The 24,403-nt window shown below is 36.6% G+C and overlaps 1 protein-coding gene across 1 annotated transcript in view; it reads left to right on the forward strand.

Annotated features, from left to right (window-relative positions):
- Nucleotides 1–4,376: 4,376 nt before the first annotated feature.
- Nucleotides 4,377–24,403, forward strand: part of LOC124538991 (titin-like) — a 68,059-nt gene continuing 48,032 nt past the window's right edge. Inside the window, exons 1-2 of the mRNA XM_047116287.1 lie at nucleotides 4,377–4,468; nucleotides 5,308–5,476. Coding sequence (XP_046972243.1) covers nucleotides 4,402–4,468; nucleotides 5,308–5,476 — 236 coding nt within the window. The 5' untranslated portion in view covers nucleotides 4,377–4,401. The remainder of the gene's footprint in view (nucleotides 4,469–5,307; nucleotides 5,477–24,403) is intronic.

Consider the following 24,403-nt stretch of genomic DNA (forward strand, 5'->3'; position numbering starts at 1 on the left):
ATTTATAAATAAGACGTATGATAATACAGACTCTACAAAAGACTAAAACGTACGCAAAATTTGTAATTACATTGTTATGTCTATGGATAAAGACACATAAGTTACTAAGGTTTTTAAGTAGAATTTATATTATGAAACTGGCGCTTGCTTTTCCTAAGAATTATTACAATCATTTGAAACATAATTACTAGAGTTATGTGACATAAAGGTGCTGTTTAAAGTATAGTAATTATTTCAACTTTAGTACTAATTCTAGCTGTCTACTCAGTAGATAAACTTTTTCAACATTTAAAAAATACAAAGTCATGTTAGTTAATACCTACAATTACTTAATTAATATATCCTGCTTGGAAATCAACAGGTATTAACTCCACGCTTTTTATCATCTATAAAATCTTGTATCGAATAATGTGCTTTTTTTACCAATGAATTTTTTACAAACGATTTGAATTTACAAAACGGCAAAGTTAAACATATTCTACCGCCAAACAGTTCCCAATATACATATGTATTCCGGTATAAATAATGTATGATACAGTTTAACTACAGGCACAAGGACCATAATAGTTAACTATATACTTAGTTCCCAAGGTGAAATATTCATGTAAGGAATGGTTAATATCTCTTACGCTTATGCTTTTGGTTAGACCTATCAAGTGGCCAATTTGCTCATCCACTATATACATGAGTTATAAAAGTAAAAAAGTAAAGTACCAGCCTGTAAATTTCCCAATGTTGGGATAATACTCCACAAATAATAAACAGGAAACATATTCCACCACGCTGTTCCAATGCGGTGGAATGCACATGTAACAGAATTTCGATGAAATGTGACACATACAGGTTTCCTTACGATGTTTTCCTTCACCGCCGAGCACGAGATGAATTATAAACATAAATTAAGCACATATATATATAGTGGTGCTTGCCTGGGTTTGAACCTGCAATCATCGGTTAAGATCCATGCGTTCTAACTGGGCCATCTCAGCTTACATAAGTTATATATATAATAATTAATTAAACCTCACAGTTATTCACCGTTATTAATTACTGTAAACGCACCCTTATCTGACCGAGGCGAATCGAAAATATCGTCGAATAAAAAAATATAGTAGGTTTGTATTTCATTTCTAATTACGCAAATTATATTTAACTTGAGTGCCTGTTATATTCGTATATTTATGTACTTTATATATTACTTATATAATATTTATATTCATACAATTATTCTGTGACTTCATATAGAATTTCTTGGATACATGATTATTTATCTCATCCTTAGTTTATTAGTATTTAAGTAGGTAAATATTTATATGCATTATTATGTTATGAAGTCTTTCAGCGTTAAGAGCCTGTCAGAATGATTTTCGGCATGTTCATATTTTGATCAATTATTATTTTACATTTAGTAAAATAATCAAATTCAATCGTTAAAAAATCTTATTGGACGGTTTGAGTTTAGATTGTTAAGCATTGTAAAGAAAGTTTAATCGATACATTTATTTTAAGTTGACTTTATTATTTAGATACGCAAAATTTTCAAAACTTCACGCTTATCAAGTGTATAACTTGAGAACACTGAAATTTCATTTATTGAATCATAAATTTGCTTAGAATTTCATTTATCGAATCATATATATTTTTAATCAAATCGTTTTATACTAATCCACAATAACCTAGTTCTTTATTTAAAAACAAATATAGAAACTATATTTAAAGAAAAAGTATAAAAATATATTTACAGTATGTTACATTTTTGTACGTAAATTGAAACACAGAACAATGGGGCCATTACGTATATTCACAGCCTTTGTCATACGAAATTATTTTTCAATACAATAAAAAAGTATTGCAACGATTATATGATGTTGCCAATCGTAATAATTGTAGTAATTTTACATATAAATACTTTGTTCGTGATTAATGATGATTTAAATTCAAGTATTGAAATTAAACATAATGTATTTAATGAATGAGTGGTTTATTATAATTTTAACACTTGTAACCTTTTTGCAAGTTTATTTGGAAATTTCGAACTACATTAAAACCTTTTTAGTATTTTATTGAACTTTTTTTATAAATCGTATTTGTACTAAGGTCTTTGAGGTCGCCAATTATGATTCATTGTATGTTAAGTGTGTATATATATAAAAGAAGCAATTCAACACTTTGTTTTTTTTTGCGGTTTCATGCGTCAAGATCTCAATACCGTCAACAGAATAGCCCCGTGTGGGGTGATTTGCATTTGTACAACGAACCACTTTTTTACCGTCTTAAGGACTGCTGATGGCTGTCATTGCTACGAATCAGATGAGTCTCGGGACTACCTTTATCTTTCCCTCTTATTCAGGCTTCAAAGACCCGTAGAAAGATTACAATATTGACCCATTTTATGGTACCATATCACTATAGCACTCAAGTGCTTCCGCTATTTTAAAGTGTCACCTACACTGAGCGTTCTGACTAAGGATACGAGATTGTGACGTCTCTTAGTGCTGCTATAGACTTCCAATATGTTAATGATCTTTGCTAACATGCATTACACGTATGCCTGAACAAGGAAGAAGCTGTCAAACTTATTTTAATATCTGATGACTGATCTAACAAATATAGAAATTATAAATGCTAAGTACCTTTTTTTTACATTAACAACATGTCAATTTTCACTGCTAGGCTCTCCCTTTAAGGAGATTTTAGAATAAATAAATAAATAAATAAATAAATATGAGACAACATCACATACATTACTCTGATCCCAATGTAAGTAGCTGAAGCACTTGTGTTATGGAAATCAGAAGTAACGACGGTACCACAAACACCCAGACCCAAGATAACATAGAAAACTAATGGTAATCTACATCTACTCGGCCGGGAATCGAACCCGGGACCTCAGAGACCCATGAAAACCGGTGTACACACCACTCGACCATGGAGGTCGTCAAAATATATACGACGCTGTTCCAATGCGGGTTGGTGGAATACACAAGTGGCAGAATATCGATGAAATTAGACACATGCAGGTTTCCTCGTGATGTTTTCCATCGCCGAGCTCGAGATGTATTATAAACATTAAATTAAGCACATGAATATTCAATAGTGCTTTCTTGGGTTTGAACCCGCAATCATTGGTTAAAATGCACGCGTTCTAACTACTGGGCCATCTCGGCTCCAAGTACATATTTAGAGTAAATATAGCTTACTATACAGGTTTTTTAAGTCTTACCTGAAGCGCCGCAACGAGTAGAAATAAAGAAAATTACGATAATCGATTCGATCTATTTATAGCGTATCTACTCCACTTTCTTTATTAAAATTGACTGTAAGCTACGTGATATTTACACATGCTGCGTTCATATCAAGAATGTTGCGACCTATTTTACGTTGAATATGAATTTATAAATATTAGTGCATGCTTAAAATATTTAACTTATTTTGTAAACCAATAAATAAAAGGACACAAAGTTTATTTGTTTTGATATTTTATTTATATTATATATCAAAAATCAGAATATACTTTATTCAAGTAGGCTTTTATGAATCGTCATCTATTTAATATTAAGCGAAGCTACCTTCTTAATTATTAATTAAGGTTATGCAGATACTACCGAGACGGACCGGTAAGAAACTCTTTTCCGACATTGAAAAATAGAAAGTCATCTTCATTAAGTACGATTATATATATATATATGTAATATCCGGCCAGGAAGTCAACTAGTATTAGCTTCATGCTTTTTTGTCATCTATATAATCTTACATTGAATAATATGCCGTATTTACAAATATATTTTTCGCTTTATTAGGACTAAAACACAAATTCACAAACGACAATCAGTTATATATAAATACTCTAGTCACTAATAGAGTATTTTTCGCTTCTTTCCCTTAGGGAGTGTTTGACGAACATTTTTTGGAGAATAACTTTCTTCTTTGGTTTTGATGAGCGAAATTTGGAGGTAGTCTTTAAATACTATATTTATGCAAAAAAAATGTCGCTGAAGTCTGTCAGAAAATAATTCCAATAAATTTGGGTGCACGTTATGCTTTTATTACAAAACTTTCATTTGTTTTTAGGGAAGATATCCTTTTACTCTAGTATTTGAATCAGAGTTCCATATTTGAATCACATCACATACATCACATCATCAGCCTTGTTGTTGTCCACTGCTGGACATAGGCCTCTCCAAGCGCACGCCACTGTGGTCTTTCTCCGGCTACTCGCATCCAGCTCCTGCCTGCCGCCTCACTCATATCGTCACTCCATCGTGCCTGAGGACGTCCTACACTACGTTTGCCGAGACGCGGTCTCCACTCTAGAACACGTTTTCCCCAACATATTTGAATGGTAGATAAATATTCCGTTTCTGTTGCAGAGAGCCTGCTGAGCGGGTAGGATGCAGCGGCATGCACCTCATCGTGCTGCTAATGGCGCTGCTCTCGAGGGCGGTCGCCCCCCACTTACACGTAACGAGTGAGCATTAGCTTTCAATTTACTTTAAACTGTTTACATATTTTGGATAAATTATCTTTTTTTTTATATGGGCCATCAGTAAGTGGTTCATCATCATCATCATCATCAGCCCGTTTTTGTCCACTGCTGGACATAGGCCTCTCCCAGTGCACGCCACTGTGGTCTTTCTCCGGCTACTCGCATCCAGCTCCTGCCTGCCGCCTTGCGTATATCGTCACTCCACCGTGCCTAAGGACGTCCACTACGTTTGCCGAGACGCGGTCTCCACTCTAGAACACGTTTTCCCCAACGGTTGTCGTTTCTACGACAAATATGACTAGCCCACTGCCACTTCAGCTTACTAATCCTGTGGGCTATGTCGATGACTTGTGGTTACCACCACCCATAGACAATAGCGCTTTGAAAAATATTAACCATTCCTTATATCGTTTGGAACTAAGATGTTATATCCCTTGTGTCTATTGTTACACTGACTCACTCATCCTTCAAACCGGATCACAACAATACAGAGTACTGTTGTTTGTCGGTAGAATATCTGATGAGTAGGTGTCCAAGTACCTAATTGACGGTTCAAATATAACGCTCAAATAACTTTGGATACACTATTTCAATACTGAATATTTCAGAATGGGTTGAATTCCATATAACTTTATAATTCCAAATCCCGAATGTCAAAGGGAGTAATAAAATTGTATCGGCAAATTCAACGCCCACGATAGCTGACTAAAACTATTCAAGACTAATTCTATTCAATCTTCCAACCCTCACATATCTGACAACTATATCAACGAATTTCTGTTACCATTAATATTCATATCATAATCCTCCCGTTGTTTCAGCGCCGGCCTCTGACTCAACATATCTGGTGGCGAGCACAATGCCTCCGACTGTATTCAGTGTGCCAATGTCGCCTCGTCGAATGTCAGTCAGACGGGGCAAGGCGGATTCACCGATGTTGAATTACATATTCGACTCGTATGCCACTAGCAATAAGCACTTTCATGACAAGTAAGTATGTTATCATATGTACAGTCAGATTAAGAAAACCTTCGTAAGTTTTCAAATTCATTCCTTTATCGAGTCTAAAACTCTTAGTACCTTTTGAATCTAAACATCAAACCATTGCGACGTTATATGTAATTCCACCGATCGGTGAAGCAGATTATCGCTCATACTGAGCACACGAAAATAGATCTTAAGGTGACGAACCTTTTCTTACCCCGACTATACATATAAACTTTATTACTGGGTGACAATGGATTTGATAGATTATTACTAAGACATTTAAATATTTTTTTCAATACATATAATTTTGAAATTATTTGACAATTTGACAGAGATTTATTCGATTATTTACTAAAATATTTGTATCTCTTTTTTGCTCTGACACGAATAGATACTAATTTATTTAATAAATTATCATACCAAATTACGTTAAACTAAGCAAGCTTGAACTCTAAAAAAAGCTGCTCTTGCCCCAATACGCAATCGAAGCCTCGGGTGCTCACAAGTAATAAAATCCTAAAACGAGTCCACTCTCAGGAACACACAAATACATCCAGAAGAAAAACATGATGTATAAAAAGGGGTATTGCATAATTTGTCACCTTGTTTAGCATGACTTTAAATGCACGTTTACACAAATTATATTATATAACATATAGTATATTTTGTAAATAGCTTCTCAGAAGTGACGAACTGTGGATATTACAGCGCTTGAATTAATTACTCTTCTCGGAAGACACGTTTCGGTCAAGAGAACAGTTTGTTTTTACTGCTCATATCATACATGTTTTTATAGGTATTTCGCTGAATTATATATAACATATTATATGTATGTTTTACATGTTATATTTTCATTTTTAACTAAAAATTAGCTATAGTAATTATATTCAAAAATTTGAATTTGGAAATTTTAAAATGATGATTTTTTTATTTGTTTGTGTAATATTGATAACTGTCACTAAAAGTTAAAACAGGTTATTTTTTATGCATTAAATGAATATTATTCTTACGTATTAGTATTGCTATAAATAAATATTATGCTGAATTTGCTAAAAGATACCTAAGAAAACGAACTACATAAGTCAAAGGTGAAATATTTAGTTTATTTAGCAACTGAGGAAACGGAAATTCCGAGCAAGATATGTCTCAACGAAAATTCTACCGTATTTATCTACAAATAATAAACAAAATAATATTTTCAATTGAAACGGCGTAAAGGATTCAATGTGTTTTCACCTATAAAGTCATTGAAAAACTTTAACATATCGAGGCTTTATTTGCATAGGAAACCTCTTTTGTTAACCAGCAATAAAAAAATGTTGACTTCGAATATTAAAAAAAAAAATTCTATTTGACGTTTTATCTACGATATAATTGATTATACATATACAAACTATTTTGTCGTCTACCTCGTTGTTGAAGTAGCTAGCATGTAAATATGCATATCCCGAGGTACTGGGATTAACCCCGGTTCGGACCAATCAAAATGTATTGAATTTGACTGTTATGAATTTCATAGTAGCATTCCGAAGATTAAAGTTTGTGTGCTTGGTAGTTGTTAGTATTGTTCTGTGCCTTGGAAAGGCTGCTAAGCCTTTGGTCTTGCGCTTGAACTTTCTCGGAAAGCACGCTAAGACGTTAGACGTTAAGCCTCCTTTCGGTTCTATTTGATTATAGCAGTAAATGAACAGAAGCTACATCTGTATCTTGGCACACATTTGAGAACTATTAATGATATATTCTCTAGCATTAACTAGAGGCCCCAATTTCAGTAATATATAGAAGAAGGGAACAATGGATGAATTTGTGTTAATGACGATATGGCTGGAAAGAATAGTCAGACAGGGAAGTATGGAAGAAGAAGTTAAGTTGGGATAAAGGAATGACTTTATAATAGATGATCTATGGAAAATTGAATTGTAGATAAATCTTTCTCTAATTTCAATATAATTATTTAAACCCCAGAGAACTCCAAGGAGTATATATTCTAGAAGTCCCTAGTCGTGATGACCGATTTTCCGATTCCGACTTCGGGTCCGCTCGCATGTCGGCAATCTAACGATCTCGACGACCTCGAGAATAGGCACGTTCTCTGTTACCGCTTAAAGAGTTGCCCAAGCGTCCCGCTAGAGGGAAGCGTGGGAATTTTTTAACGGTTATTTTTATCGTTACAGTTTGTACGTGTGAAGTGTTTGCGTTTAGGTATCTTCAGCGTAGGAAGTGCAGCTCGCTCCGGCGTGTTCGATTGTTCCGTGTGTGTGCGTGTGTTGTTTGTGTCGGGCAGTTAAGGATTGTTTGATTGGGGTAAGTACCAGTGTTACATTCCTTTTTTGCTAGGACTAGGCACACACCTCTGTTATCACCGTAACAGAGCCACACTAAATTCATTTAGGGCTACATTAATACACAACTCCCTGCCCTCTGGGCAGGGAGACGTTAAGAACCCCCGCGGCCACCATGGCCGATACCACCCCACACCCGCTTGAGGGCCTCCTGGCCTATCTCAGGGCTCATCACCCTGAGATCCTGGCAGGCTACGCCCAACAAGCCGCACCAGTGGTCCATCTGGACCAACCGGCCTCCCCGGACCCGAGACCGGACTCCCCCTACCTCTCATCCCAGGAGATGGAGGTAGGCTCTTCCGATTCTGACATTTCAGACGGCTTTAAAACCGTCTCTAATAAGAAAAAAAGAACCAAGCGGAAGGCAGCCTCCCGCAAGGTATCTCCCCCTCCTAAGAGGGTTCAGCAGGAGAGGAGCAAGTCACGCTCCCCCCTGCGCCCTAGCACCCCCACCCCGCCCAGGCCGACACCCGCAACGGGTGTGTCCGCGCCCAGCAGCGAGCCAGCTAGGCAGCCAGCTCAACAGCCGGCCAGCCAAACAGCTGACGCTGCCTCCCGCGCGGAACGCCGCCTCAAGGCGCCGCCCCCGGTTTTCATCCAGGACAAGGCAGCCTGGGAGAACGTTTCTTCGGAGATCTCTGCAAAGAGAATCCGATACACTAAGGCTAAGAATACCGCACAAGGTATCAAAGTCCAAGTGCCCACGTCAGACGACCATAGGCGTCTGACCGCACATCTGAGAGCCAGGAACATCGGCTTCCACTCTTACGCCCTCGAAGAGGAGAGGCAGTTGCGCGTAGTAATACGCGGACTCCCGAGGGAACTCAGCACTGAGTTCATCCTCGGCGAGCTAAAGGCCGACAACCTTCCGGTGCGCGAAGTACATCGTATGTACAACGCGACCACTAAGAAGGCGCTCGACCTCGTGCTAGTCGTCCTTGACCTCTCTCCAGAGGCCAAGAAAATTTTTAACATCCGATCCGTCGGCCACCTCTCGGGTGTAGCCGTCGAAGTGCCTCGCAACAGAGGCGCACCGGGACAGTGTCATCGCTGTCAGTTATACGGGCACTCCGCCCGTAACTGCTTTGCCCGGCCTAGGTGCGTCAAGTGCCTAGGTGACCATGGTACGAAGGACTGCCCCCGCAAGGAGCGCAATCCGGATGTACCACCGGAATGTGTCTTGTGTCAGACACAAGGACACCCGGCCAACTACCGAGGCTGCTCCAGAGCACCTCGACGTAGGGCCAGCGGTAGGCCCCAGGCGAGGCGAGCGCCCGCGCAACCCGCGCAGGCGACTAAGACCCCGCCTACCCCCGCACCCCTACCCCTTGTTAACGCCTGGGACAAGCCCCTGCCTATGGTGCAGAAAACTGCACCACAGCAGGCGCCGACCCCCAGGCCTCAGCAGGCCCCCAAGGCCCCTAAGGCCCCAGCCGCCCCCGCTGTACACAGCGGCAGCATCGCAGACGACCTTAAACTCGTCTGCGACTTCGTAGGGGCTTTCAACCCTAACGAACTCAGAGCACTCGCAGGTAAACTGCGAGCTGCTAATAATAGCCCCCAGGCGCGACTGCAAGCGACAGTCGAGCACGCCGGGCTCATCGACGCCATATGGCGTTACTCAGTCCCCTCCCAACTGCTTTACTAATGGCAGTCCCAGCAGGTAGGCTCAAACCCCGCTCGATAAGCATTGCTACGTTTAATGCAAACGGCCTTAAACAGCAAATGCAACTAGTTCGCGATTTCGTAACCGCGCACCAAACCGACTTCCTTTTAGTGCAAGAGTCGTTTTTAAAACCGAGCATACGCGATCCGAAAATCGCTAATTATAAAATCATTCGTAACGATAGGGTCACTGCCCTCGGGGGCACGCTTATTTATTATAGGAGGTCGCTACATTGCACCCCTATGGACCCGCCGCCGCTTAGCAACATCGAAGCGTCTGTATGTCAGGTGGCAATGACCGGTCATCGACCTATCATTATCGCCTCGGTATATCTCTCTCCTACTAAATTATTGTTAGAAAGCGACATTAGCGCGCTCCTTGCAATGGGTGATTCGGTCATTCTGGCCGGAGACCTTAACTGTAAGCACCCTAGGTGGCACTCTAGAGTACTTAATAGAAACGGTACCATACTAGATGGTCTGACCGCCCTCTCTAAATTCAATTTTGAAATTTTAGCCCCTACAACCCCGACTCGCTTTCCGTTTCTTAACAGAAACGATTGCGACAGAGCAGATGTTTTAGACATTGCTATTTTTAATAATGTGGCGCTCCGCTTGCGCTCCATACATACCATACCCGAGTTAGACTCGGATCATAGACCAGTTATGATACAACTAGGACCTGATCCCACGCCTAATATACAAACTAAGTCGATTATCGATTGGAAAAAACTCTCAGAGCAATTCCAATCGATAGATTCGCCCGCGTTAGATTCGATACCAGACGTAATAGACACGGTAGATGATGCTAAGTCGGCGACGGCTATAGTAACACAATATATCCGCGACGCGATAGATAATAGTACTAGGGAGATTCCCGTGCAACCAGACGGTCGCTGGGAGCTCCCTAGGTCACTAAGAGATTTAATCAACCGACGTAACGCGGCTAATAGAGCCCACGACTCTTGCCCTTCGTACGCGAATAAAAAACGACTCTGGGACCTGCAACGAAAGGTTAGAACCCGAGTTGCAGAGTTCGGAGGCACGCGATGGGACAGACATCTAAGTGAGCTAACACCGTCTCACTTAGCTTACTGGTCCCTTTCAAAAACTTTTAAAATCGATACGGTATCGGACTTACCACCCTTGATCCGACCCGACAATACAGTTGCATTTGACGACTGCGATAAGGCCGAGTGCTTAGCTAGCAACATCGAGAACCAATGTTCCCCTAGCTCACTCCCCTGTGACCCCGAGCACCTTGCGAAAGTTGACTCGACGGTAACACAGCTACTCAATCGCCCCCTTAGTGACGAGCCCATCACCCCGACCACACTAGATGAGGTGAAAAAGATAGTGCACGATCTACATGCGAAAAAGTCCCCTGGACCGGATCGCATCTCTAACAAGGTAATTAAATACTTACCTGCTCAGATTCTTTGCTTATTAGTAGCAATTTTCAACGCTCTAAGCGCTTGGTTCCGAATGTGGCGGATTGAAATCAATCCCGATAAAAGTACCGCTGTCTACTTTCATCGAGGTAATAGATTCTTTGACACCGGGCGTGCTCGCCCGGGGTCAATAACCTTAAACGACAAGCCTATTCCCTGGCGTCGAGTAGTCAAATACTTAGGCGTCACACTAGATCGGAAGCTAACTTTTACACCTCATATCACGAACACAAGGAACAAAGCACTCTTTGTTCTAAGTAGACTATATCCGATGCTATGCAAGCATAGTAAACTGTCCCTTAGACATAAGGTGACACTATACAAAGCATGCATCCGTCCCATTCTCACATACGCTAGTGTAGCTTTCGCACACACTAGCGATCATAACATAGTCCGTTTACAGGCCGTACAGAATCGAAGCTTGCGTATGATGACCGGTTGCCCGTTCTACATGCGCAACGTCGATCTGCACAGAGACCTAGGACTCGACTCCATCACGAAAGTGATGAAAGAAATATCGATAAGATATTTCGATAAAGCATCGAGTCATCCCAACCCGCTCATACTCAATACGAGCAAGTATAGCCCTCAGTGGCACGCCAATGCGATGCATAGACGTCCTAAGGACGTACTATGCGCCCCCGTCGATGCTATTACATCGGCGAACTCTAACTGTCCCACCTACACAGTCAACACACACCGACCCCGCCGGCGGGGTCGAGGTCCCTCTTACGTTATTCACCGTCCGCGCTTAGGCGCGTGACGGTTATCCGAGCACACACTGTCCTCCCTCCAGACGTCGACGGCGTCCTAAGCCGAGGTCCGGCCTCACAGGAGGCACCCTTAGGACGCGCGTACTCTGAGCCCTTCAGTGGGCTCTCATCATCCGGCAGAGTCTTCTGTGACTTGCCACCCCGCCCGGTGACGCTGTAGAGGCCACTCTGGCCAACAGTAACAGACAATTCGAAAAAAAAAAAAAAAAAAAAAAAAAAAAAAAAAAAAAAAAAAAAAAATCGTGATGACCAAAATTGATCAAAAATGTATTATAATCACACAGTTATTTTAAAATAAGTTGATTTTTGTTTAAGATATTGTGTAAATTATGTATATTATAATGATCAGAAACACATTAGAAATCAATATATCTACCTATAGATACCTAACAATTTTGAAAAATGACGTCATTAGGGTAATATTTTGTTTACACTTTACTTAGAAACAAATTCTATATAAACAGACCGTTCCTACCGAGAACTTAAACTGTCAAAACAGCCAATGAGTAATAAATCTATACAAAAATACGGTCAACTGTAAGCCGGTTTCGCTTGTTGAAGGTTCCGTACTATTTTATTCGCATGGGTATTTATAGACCTAACTTTATTTTTAAGTACTAAGTCAACACGACTATTTGAGAACAAATAATACCCCCGTGGTACTATAGTACTTATGTATGTGAAATGATTTTGAAATCTAAAATAATAGGCTTTAAAGTTTTCGTTGTGCTCTCTGACACTTTTTAGATCTATATTTACAAATATGTCACGTCTTCCATATTTTACATCTACATAATTTATATAAAGTACACGTAACATGTAACACAAGATATACACATTCGGATATATATTTTATTCGTTGTGGTATTGGAGGTTGATCTTTCATTCGAAGACGCGCCCCTTAACCCTATATTATCGTTATGAATTAGTGTGAGTGACCCTCTTGCTGTAGTAACTGAATGTTAGAATATAAACAAAATGTATAAGGATAATGAGGATGTATAGCCGAGATGGCCCAGTAGTTAGAACGCGTGCATCTTAACCAATGATTACGGGTTCAAACCCACGCATGCACAACTGAATTTTCATGCTTCATGTGAGTTTGTAATTCATTTCGTGCTCGGCGGTGAAATAAAACATTGTCTGGAAACCTGCGTGTGTACCAGCCCGCATTAGAGCAGCGTGGTGGAATATGCTACGAATCGTCACCTCAAATAAAACGGAGGCCTTAGCCCAGCAAAGTCAAAATCAAAGTCCAAAATCTTTATTCAATATGGAAGTGTTACAGTTGCTTTTTGACTGTCTAAAATCTACCACCGGTTCAGAAATGAACATCTCCGACCTGAGAAAAACCGACGAAAGAAACTCAGTGGGATTTTTTTTTAATTATTTTGAATTGTTTTTTTTTGTAACACATCTGCAAACATTCGGTACTGAATTTACTGGTAGAGCACGCTTTTAGGATTAAGTCCGCTTCCTGTGCTTTACATAATTTGTACTCTTAATTAAACTATTTATTAAATTAGCATAATTTTATTCCATGCTAATTTTATTTATATTGACAGAGGTAGAGAGTCCGTTTTTTCATTGTATATACGAAACCCTAAAAAGTTTTCTTATGATTGCTATGTTTAGAAATAGGGAAGACTAACCAAAACAAATATTTGATTTCGTAAACGCAAAATTAAATATCTATTGCGTGAAACCATAAAAAAAGTATTTGTAATTTCAATAAAAGTAACACGATATTTTGAATATTTTGAAGTTTGCTTTCTATATATAATAAATTATTTACATATTTTGTAACTCATTTTATTTTCCTTTTTTAAATCTATGTTTAAATTTATAGAATTGTAATGTATTGAAAACTTATTATTAGGCCTGTAATTGGAACAGCCCGCATTATAACAGCGTGGTGGAATATGTTCTAAAACCTTCTCGAAGGGCCAGCAGTAAGAAATTTACAGGCTGTTGTTGTTATTGTTGTTGTTGTATGCCTTTAATTACTTTATGTTGAGTGATATGTATTTAATTATACAAATATATATTATTCTAAATTGCTTTCCTGTTAGTATTTTATGGAAACCCCTTACTGAGTGCCATCGAATAATTATTATTCTTCGTCAAACAATAAAATCATTAATATTATTGTTCGGTTCGAAGGCGAGTGAGTCAATGTTATTACAGGCTAAAGGGGCATAATTCATAGTTTCCCAAGTTACGAGAATAAAATACATACTTGTGCACCAATATTTCAACTTAATAAACTCTTTCCTTTTTTTATGGAATAGGTTGGCGGACGAGTATATGGGGGACCTGATGGTAAGTGGTCACCATCACCCATAGACAATGACGCTGTAAGAAATATTAACTATTCTTTACATCGTCAATACACCACCTACCTTGGGAACTAAGATGCTATGTCCCTTGTGCCTGTAGTTACACTGGCTCACTCACCCTTCAAACCGGAACACAACACAACAATACTGCGTATTGTTGTTTAGCCGTAGAATATCTGATGAATTGGTGCTACCTACCACCAAGTAAGTCCTGGGATCCGATTCTGCATTATAAATTAACGTCTGCCAAGGATGATTATCGTTGAAATACTATATATACTATTAAATTTAATTTTTTAAATTACTTCATAATAATTAAATAACTATTATTTGAATACGATAATAACACACTAAATAACTGACAGCATCTCGATTATGCACGTGACATTGCGTAATGCTAAAGTTTGCTCAGAACAGCATCATAACAAATTAGCTTCGTAGTAACTTTGAGGCCTTTTTAAAACTATTGATTTTAACTGTAAAAAGTTGGGTACATCGTATTTTTTAACAGTACTCAGATTCCGCAGAATATTTTGAACTTGAATACAGCTTTATTTACAACTAATACTAAAAGTAAAATAACAAATAAGACATATCATACAGTACAAGATTATACAAGTCAAAGAGCTTGATGGTTATATTCGTTAACTGTCATATTGAATATATAAAAAGAAAATTTGGTTTTGATGAGAAAAGAATAACTACCGTTTCTCTTACACCAGTACTTCTCGGTTAAAACATTCCTAACCGGTGGGAGCTAGTATTATATATTAAGTTTTTTTTGTTTTTAGTGAGTGCTTAATTTAACATTTAAATAATAGCAAATAATTCATTCAATGAGAAAATTTATAAAATGGGCGACACTGAAAAACATCAATAGACTCCCCATTTCCTAGGCTGTCTACCAATTTTAAATAAAAAAAAAAAAAAAAAATTTTCTTAGTAACGTAATTTTGCTATCATCAAATATATAGGATAACATAAGTGGTATATAAAAATAAATTCATTCGCTTCTATTCGTGTAACATAAAACCCTATATCAAATAATTCGCTTTTCGACTCACAATTTCCATCCACTATGTTACTGTGTAAAAATCATCCTTTTTTACTAAACTAAATACAGTTATTACTGTTATATACCTATTTTATACCTAAAAAAGAAACGTTTTCAATTTTAATGTCCTTTAGTAAAATATTTGTATAGAGAGTAGAGTTAGGCAAGTACATTTACTAGGTATATAATAATTTATTATGACGCTCACAATTATACCTTCTAGCGTTGGATCTCCTACTAAGAAGATTATTCAACCACGCTGCATAATATTTTTTAATTTTGATTCAAACTAGCTTATGAACCCGTGACGTTATCCAATTTAAAGTCTACGACAAAAAATCTTCTAAAACTTGTATAAAACTTTTTGGTCAAATATTACCCACTCAGGGTAACAAAATGTTGCATATTCGCCCTATGGGATCAAAAAATTTTTGTATATCTGTTATATCATGTATTTGTACAGTACTGACGCTTGCGCTGATAAGTCTTAGTGTGTGTGAGGCTAATGTTAAAATGAGGATAGCAATACAAAGAACACAAATTACTTTATATTTGTTAAAGCACATTGATTAAATTAATATGGGCGCGCCTTCGTGAGTGATCAGATTTATATTGGGTATAAATGTCATCGATTTAGTATCTTAATTACGATTGGTCAATTTCTAAGGTATTGTGAGTTGGAAATTGTGATAAAATTTGGTATATTAGTAAAGTGACGAACAGGTCACTTCATGGTATTTTGTTACCAATGTCATTGGTGCTGTAAGAAATATTAAGCAAATGACATCGCCAACGCCCACCAACCTTGGCAACTTGGATGCTATGTTCGTGTACAGGCTCACTTTTCAAATCCTAACACATCATAATCCTTTGGCTTTTGTACATTTACTTTGTGTTAGAGCTTTGTGCTCACTGGATTAGTAAAGACCCCTCCCATATGACCAATTCTACTACTAAACAATACTCGAGAAATTTTCAATTTAATTTTCTTGTAATAGTAAGAATTTAAGTTGTAATGTATGTTACACAAAAGGGCTTGTTTAAAGTATAATTACAAGTAATTCCAGCTAATACTAACTCACGAGATCCATTTCACGCTCTAATAGCGAACAATTTCAAACACCCTGCGGAGTTGTACAAGATACATTTACCTTTTTATCTAGTATGTATTTTTTCTTATAATATACCTTAAATCGAACGAAAAGATATTTCTTTTAAAGCGCTTCTTATTGGTTCAATTATTTATACATAATACATAATTGTATAGCATTTTTTTATTATGTAGGATGGCGGACGAGCAAATTGGCAACATGATGGTAGGTGATCAACAACAGCCTGTAAATTTCCCACTGCTGGGCTAAGACCTCACCTCCTTTCGAGGAAAAGATTTGGAACTATTCCACCACACGGTTCCAATGCAAGTTGGTGGAATACACATGTGGCAGAATTTCTATGAAATTAGGCACATGCAGGTTTCCTCACGACGTTTTCTTTCACTGCCAAGCACGAAATTAATTATAAACACAAATTAAGCACATAAACAATCAGTGATATCTGTCGCAATCATCGATTAAGCTGCACGCGTTTTAACCACTGAGCTATCTCGGGTCGAGAAAGTAGGTGGTCACCACCGCCCATAGACAAGCCTTTTTAAAAGATTTATTAACAATTCCTTGCATCACCTATTCGCTACCAACCCTGGGAGTTATGATGATATGTCCCTTGTGCATAATGGTTCACACATCCTTCAAACCCAGAACAAAACAATACTGGGTACTGTTGTTTTGTGGTAGAATATCTGATAAGTGGTGGCTAGTACCACCCTACCTTTTTTGTACATCTGAAATTGTAGGGAATTACTTACTTTTCGTCTCATCTCTGTATAAATCGCAAAATACAATTGAACTCTTTGCAATCTCTGGGTGTCGTAATAACCCTGCATATTCTTCTTACTATTTTCTGTATTGAATGCATCGATCCAAGCCCAATGTTTTTTTTATGGTATTTATATGGTGGCAATTTGGCAGGAGGCTCAAACGGGCATGATAGCATACTAGATAAACTAATCCACCAGCAAATATAAAAAAAGAATTGACGTCACAAGTACTAGGAATCGAAAATCAGCTTCGAACTTTGGAACTACGAAAATATTCTAGCAATTCAGATTTCATTCCCTTGGTCGAATTCAATTTCCGTTATGAAAAGATAAACATACTTCATGCATATTTACACGAAGAATATAGCTTTTGTTGTCGTACGGATTTTGAAATACTATTTATTTGTTATACTAGCTATACCCGCGACTATGCGTGTTGGAATTTAACAAAAAGGTTATTGTTCAATTCGCAGTTTTATTATAACTTATTAATTCTGTATTAGGCAGCTTTTGTGACATTAAGTCAATGGGAGGCACCCGATTTCGCACGATACATGACAGTTATTGAATATTGCAGCGTGACCTTATTTACTATTCTGAAATAATAGTGGCCTAAGTAGTCCTTATTACATCAGTTATATGCCAGTGAAAGTCCCGTCAAAATCTATCCAGCCGTTCCAGACATTTTAAAATTTGAGTGTAAATGAATTGATTGAGTGTAAATTAATCAAAATAACATTTTTTACCATTTGGTCTGTGTGCCTGTCTGTTTTTTCCGGCTAAGCTCTTTTGAGCTAACCAATTTTGACTTCATTTTAACCGGCAGGTAGCTGATATAATAAGGATTAATTAAGACTATAACAACTTTTTTTGTTAAATACAAGCGCGCGTAAAGTCGCGGGATCAACTTCTACTAATATATATCGCACAAGACTCACATATAACGTATGTATTTCACTGCGACATGTTTATCTAACCCTGAAATATACAAAGATATTTGTTTCTCTATGTTGGCTAAGAAAATTGACTCTTGGATCGGTTCGATTTGAAGATCGAAGGGAACTATATCTCAACATTTTTATACCTGAAGTATTATGAAAACAATGTAAGTGCTTTCCAGCGTTCATATTGCTTTAACAACTTTGAGTAGTTTTAAAATATTGCTTTGGACTCTGTATACAGAAAAGGAAATATAAAATATAAGTCTATATAAGGCCGCTGATCCCGAGGTTCTCAGTTCAAGCCCCAGATCGGATCGATAAAGGTTTTTCGGTTTGTTGGAAAAATCTCAATAACAGAATTAGAAATCATTCCGGTCGTGCTGCTTTTTCCATTCAATCGGATTATAAGAATGAGAGAGAAGATATACCACCAGTGTTTACACAAACTTATGCTTTTTAGTGTGTCCTGCGTTGGCTGGTTCCTTTGACACCACATGTGGCCACATTGACAACAATAGGCCAGCATGATATCATCATCATTAACGCCATTTATCGGTGCAGATCGTAACACCCACTTTCACACACAAATAATTTCTTAGTGAAGAGATAGCCCAGGGAAGCACCAATGAATTTTCATGTTCTAAATATGTGGTTTATAATTCGTTTCGAGGTCGGCGGTGAAGCCTGCTTGTGTATAATTTCAAAGAAATTGATCATCATGGTATTTCACTAAGAAGGTCCAATCCTGGTTGCTCATAAAATTCTCAAACGGAGAGGAGGCCTTAGCCCAGCAGTAGGAAATTTACAGACTGTTATTATTATTACTACTTCTTAGTATGTATTGTTATTACAGATTGAAGATTGCCAATAAAAATATTCCACTTATCCATATTCACAATTTTCACAGTCAGTCAGAGAACAATGTAATACTTTTGTGTAACATAGATAGATAAAATGGTGTCACAGTGAGTTTGGATGCATTTCATACAAGGCGTTGAAGACGAATACACGAATATGTTAAAATAATAATCCTTTGAAGTAACTTCCATAAGGAGCTGGTACATTGTAGTTGAAAACTCGAATTCGCCAACAAAAGTTTTACGCTAACGAGAATTGAAACTTACCGTAATTATATTTTAACATAAAACATTTTCAACGAACAATTCGTGTTTTGTTTTTCAATTTTAAAATAACAGAAGACATCTAAGTTATAACTATGTTGGATTTTATTATGATATTCAGTCCCTGATCGAATAATTTGTATATATTTTTTTGGAGTTCTAATTTTTATAATCAGAAAAGAAAGAAGTTCTTTTATTAGAGTGAATGAGGTGATCTTTCCTCTCTTTCTATTAATTTTATCTTTATTATACGTCTTTATGGAATACTTTTTAAACTTTGTTTTGTTGTTGTTTTAATCAATGTTTTTCTACTAGCGTATTTTTGTAGTGATAACTTCTTATGAGAACGTACACCGCTGCGTTACGTAACGCGTTACTGCCAGTCCATCTGTCTTCTCTTTCTCTTATGTATAATACAGCGATGCGGGCTCTTTCTCTCTCCCTCTTACATACAGCGCTATCCGTATTTCGGTCAATTCACGTTCTGTTGTCCCGAGGCGCAAACTATTTTTATTTGAAGTCTTTAACAAACAGTTTGCATACGCGTGTAATACTTTCGGCGTTCGTTTTATTTCAAAAAATAATATTTGTATAAACTACACAAGTTTTCAGCATTGACTGGAGTAATATATTGTTCATTCAATAATAAAAGTTACAAAACTTTTCCCTTTAAGTAGTCGTAGAGTGTTCAAAGTTTGTTGTATTCATTGCGTTACCGTTTCTCATGAAATAAAGTAAATTCGCTGTCAGACTTGCTGTAATAAGCGATGAGCGGATGCCTGGTGTCTGGTTTACGTGTTTCAGTTTGAAGTGAGCCAGTGAAAATCAGGCACAAGAAATTTGACATCTTATATTCCAACGTTATTAGTGAATTGATGATTGCATCTTACAGTATCATTTCTTGTTATTGCGTGTAATTAATGTTTCATATTTCTTACAGCGCCATTGTCTATGGGTGGGGAATACTTACTAACAGGTGGCCCATTTGCCAACCCACGCAAATAAATAAAAATAACAACAATATTTCAGCGTAACGTGCAATTATTTTTCGTTACTACTTATTATATACAGTTACATAACGTGCGAACCACACGTTTCGTAAGTGTACTTTTGTGAAGTAAAGTCTAATCCACACTGAATAACAAATCGGATGATTTTCTTTTTGAATTAATATATATATATAGAGATATCTATTAATATATTAATTATATTAATGCGACAGTAAGTCTTTCTAACTCTGATATTTTTTCACATTTAAAATACTCAACTGATTTTGATAAAACTTGGTGTGAAGTAAACTTTATTCCATATATCTTGGCTACTAAACTCTAAAAGGACTACAAAAAGTCACAGGTGACCACTAGTTGTGTATATTTTTAATATATGTTCATATTTGTATATATTTAAGCATTTAATTTTATTAATTCAAACCTATTTATTTTGTGAGGAGAAGATTTGGAACAAAATTATGTCCCAAACCTTCTCCTCTAAAGGGAAAGGAGGTCTTAGCCCAGCAGTGGGAAATTTACAGACTGTTGTTGTTATTAATTCTTATGTTAATAAAGATGTGTTGTGTATATACATTATACAGGCATTAAAAAACTCATAGAGATTTTTTGATACATAGCTGAATTTCTGATATACGTCGTGAAAATCACGCTGTATAAATCCAAAATGAATATTAAAATATAATTTATTCAAGTTGGATATTAGATGGTAGCACAGTTAGACCGTCATTTTATGAAATTAATTATAAAGTACCGTCGCTGTAATTTGCAGTGCAGTCTTGGCCTTAAATATGCATTATATCGTTATTGTAGATAGTATTAAGCGTAAAAATGTTTTAATTTAAAATAATTTTAATAAGACATTAAATAGAAACAGAAGCGATCCCGGTAATTACAGGCCTATTTCAATACTCCCATCCTTAAGTAAAATTTTCGAAAAAATTATTTTAAATCAACTTCTCGTCCATTTCGGTACAAATGCTATTTTTCATGGTGAGCAATTCGGTTTTAGAAGAGGTCGCTCGACAACTGATGCGGGAATTGCGCTTCTCAAACATATTTACGATGCTTGGGAGAAATCACAGAACGCTATTGGAGTATTCTGTGATTTATCTAAAGCATTCGATTGTGTAGAACACGAAACGCTTCTTTATAAGCTCAAATATTACGGTGTTAAAGGTAAAGCTCTTGATCTCATCGCTTCATATTTAAGTCAAAGAATCCAGCAAGTTTTCATTAATGGAATAAAGTCTTCTGGATCTACGTTAAAAATGGGAGTTCCACAAGGTTCAATTTTGGGTCCCTTTCTATTCCTAGTATATATAAATGATCTTCCTTTCTAGGTTAAGGGTATTTGTGATATAGTGTTGTTTGCTGACGATACTTCGCTGATTTTTAAGGTTGACAGGAAAAAAAATGACTATGACGATGTGAACGGTGCATTATCACAGATACACAATTGGTTTACGGTAAATAATTTAGTTTTGAATGCTCAAAAAACAAAATGTGTAGTTTTTACCCTACCTAATGTTAGCAAGCAAAATTATAATATATCTTTAAATGGTGACCGTCTTGAAGTAGCTGATACTACGGTGTTTTTAGGAATAGAATTGGATTCCAGACTTCAGTGGACTTCTCATTTATCATCCCTAACAGGAAGACTCAGCTCCGCAACATACGCGGTTAGAAAAGTTAGACAACTAACTGATATTGATACCGCTCGTTTAGTTTATTTTGGTTATTTTCACAGTATTATGTCATATGGCATATTACTTTGGGGTAACGCTGCAGATATTGAATCTGTCTTTATTTTACAAAAGAGAGCAATTCGGTTTATTTATAATCTTGGAGCTAGAGACTCTCTTCGGGATGTTTTTAACAGAGTAGGAATACTTACTGTTGCGTCGCAATATATTTACAACAATATCATGTATATTCACAGTAACATTGATCACTTTGATAAAATCAGTGATAATCATTGTATATGCACTAGAAGTAAGGATCAACTTATAACGCCAAGTTTCCGACTCCGCAAAGTCAATGGATCCTTCTTGGGGCAAGGTATCCGTTTCTATAATAAAATTCCGCAGAAATTTTTAACTTTGCCGTTTAGTAAATTCAAATCGTTTGTTAAAAATACATTGGTAGAAAAAGCATACTATTCGATACAAGATTTTGTAGATGATAAAAAAGCGTGGAGTTAATACCTGTTGACTTCCAAGCAGGATACATTAATTGAAATAATTGTATTTAATTAACATGACGTTGTATTTTTGAAATGTTAAAAAAGAGTAACTACTGAGTTTCTTGCCGGTTCTTCTCGGTAGAATCTACTTTCCGAACCGGTGGTAGCTTCACTTAATTGTAAAATGACGATTCAAAAGTGCTTATAAAAGCCTACTTGAATAAAGTTTATTTTGATTTTGATTTTGAAAAAATAATATTATATTTCTTTTCGATTTTAGGAAATCGTGTGAACGTAACTTTTACGTTTTAAGAAGCCATTCTAACTATTTACAGCTTGCAGGGCTATGTTTAACCTATTGGAGGGCCTGGGCATATTAAGATTATATGACGACCTCCATGGTCGAGTAGTGTGTACACCGGTTTTCATGGATACGCCACTCTGAGGTCCTAGGTTCGATTTCCGGCCGAGTCGATGTAGATTACCATTAGTTTTCTATGTTGTCTTGGGTCTGGGTGTTTGTGGTACCGTCGTTCCTTCTAATTTCTATAACACAAGTGCTTCAACTACTTACATTGGGATCAGAGTAATGTATGTGATGTTGTCTCATATTATTTATATTATGGGGCCCGTATGACTTAAACAGAACAGAACATAGATACTGAAAGTAGATAAACAAGTTTATAGATTTATTTTTGTTTATTTCTGTCTGTTTGTTCCGGCTAATCTCTGGAACGGCTGGATCGATTTTGACTGGACTTTCACTGGCAGAAAACTGATATAATAGGTCGTAACTTAGGCTACAATAATGCTTTTTTTTTGTTAAATTGAAACGCATACAAGGTCGCGGGCACAGCTAGTATATCATCTATTTTTTCAAATTAATATCCATATAACTATGAAAAAGTACCGCGTTACAAAAAAACACGTTAATATCTGTTTTTATAAACTCATTTCAAGTAAATATTTCGTTATTATATTCACGTCTAAAACTATTTTTGCATTTGAAAAGCAATGTAATACATGTTGAATTCATGAAAGAAACAAAAAAAATACGTTTTCATATTAAAATATTTCCTCCCTAACAGTTGAATTATGCAGTCGTCTCTTAAAAGAATTTTTCTTCGAGTCGACAAACAAGGCCGCATTTATTTCAATTTTTGTTTTTATAATTTAATTAAAGTTTATATACTATAGGTGGTAAGATGTATGCAAACCCATCTGCTTATGTACCACCATGTATTCAACCCCAAAAACAATTATATTGGTGTTGTATTCTGCTTGAGGGATGTATGATTACAACTACAGTCTAAAGGGATAAAACATCTTAGTTTTTAAGGTTGGTGGGGTATTGGTGTTGCGTGGAAAGGCTTCTCGCGGCGCCGACGTCATTGAGCATTGGTGACCAGTTATCAGATAGTATTCCTACTTATAAAAAAAATACAATACATTTTAGTCTCAGACAGAAATATATCAAAGAAGGAAGCCTTTCTTCCTGTCGAATAGACGATCCGGGATTGACCAGTGTTTATGTTAAATTAATCTTAAACGAGGCAACGTTACGACTTGATGTGCTTAGTTGTTTGTGTTTGTAATATATGTTAATATTGGACTCAATGCTAAATAACATCATGAATAAATCAACATTTGTCAGATGAATTTCTACGAACAAGCCATATTAGAGAATGTTTTTGTGTAATAAGTTCCCAAATTGCGAGGAAAAATTTGTCCAATAGTTGGACGTTTGTTAGATCAAACTTTGGCTAACAAATAATATTCTACATAAATAAAATTTTCGAATAATTGCAAGGAAAAAATTGTCCAATAGTTGGACGTTTGTTGGATTAAACTTTGGCAAACAAACAATATCTGCATAAATAAAATACCGAGTAAGAATAAGTAATTATTAATTGTAATTCCTGAAATTCTACTTCAAATATTAACTCCGACAAAATAAATAGAAATGTTTGGAAACACACCGTAAAGTAAGCGACTCCACGATTATTAGTCACGCTAGTTGGTAATTAAAAGTTAAACTATACATTATTGAACCTTGAAAATTTTTGCCATTTTTGTACGAACTTCGAACATTTTTAAAGTATGTCACAGTATCGAAAATTAATGCTAATTTATAACGTTACGGAAATAATATTTTTTATGTTTCAGGTTATAATTA

The sequence above is a fragment of the Vanessa cardui genome, chromosome 21 (assembly GCF_905220365.1).
Source record: "Vanessa cardui chromosome 21, ilVanCard2.1, whole genome shotgun sequence".
NCBI classification, from domain to species: domain Eukaryota; kingdom Metazoa; phylum Arthropoda; class Insecta; order Lepidoptera; family Nymphalidae; genus Vanessa; species Vanessa cardui.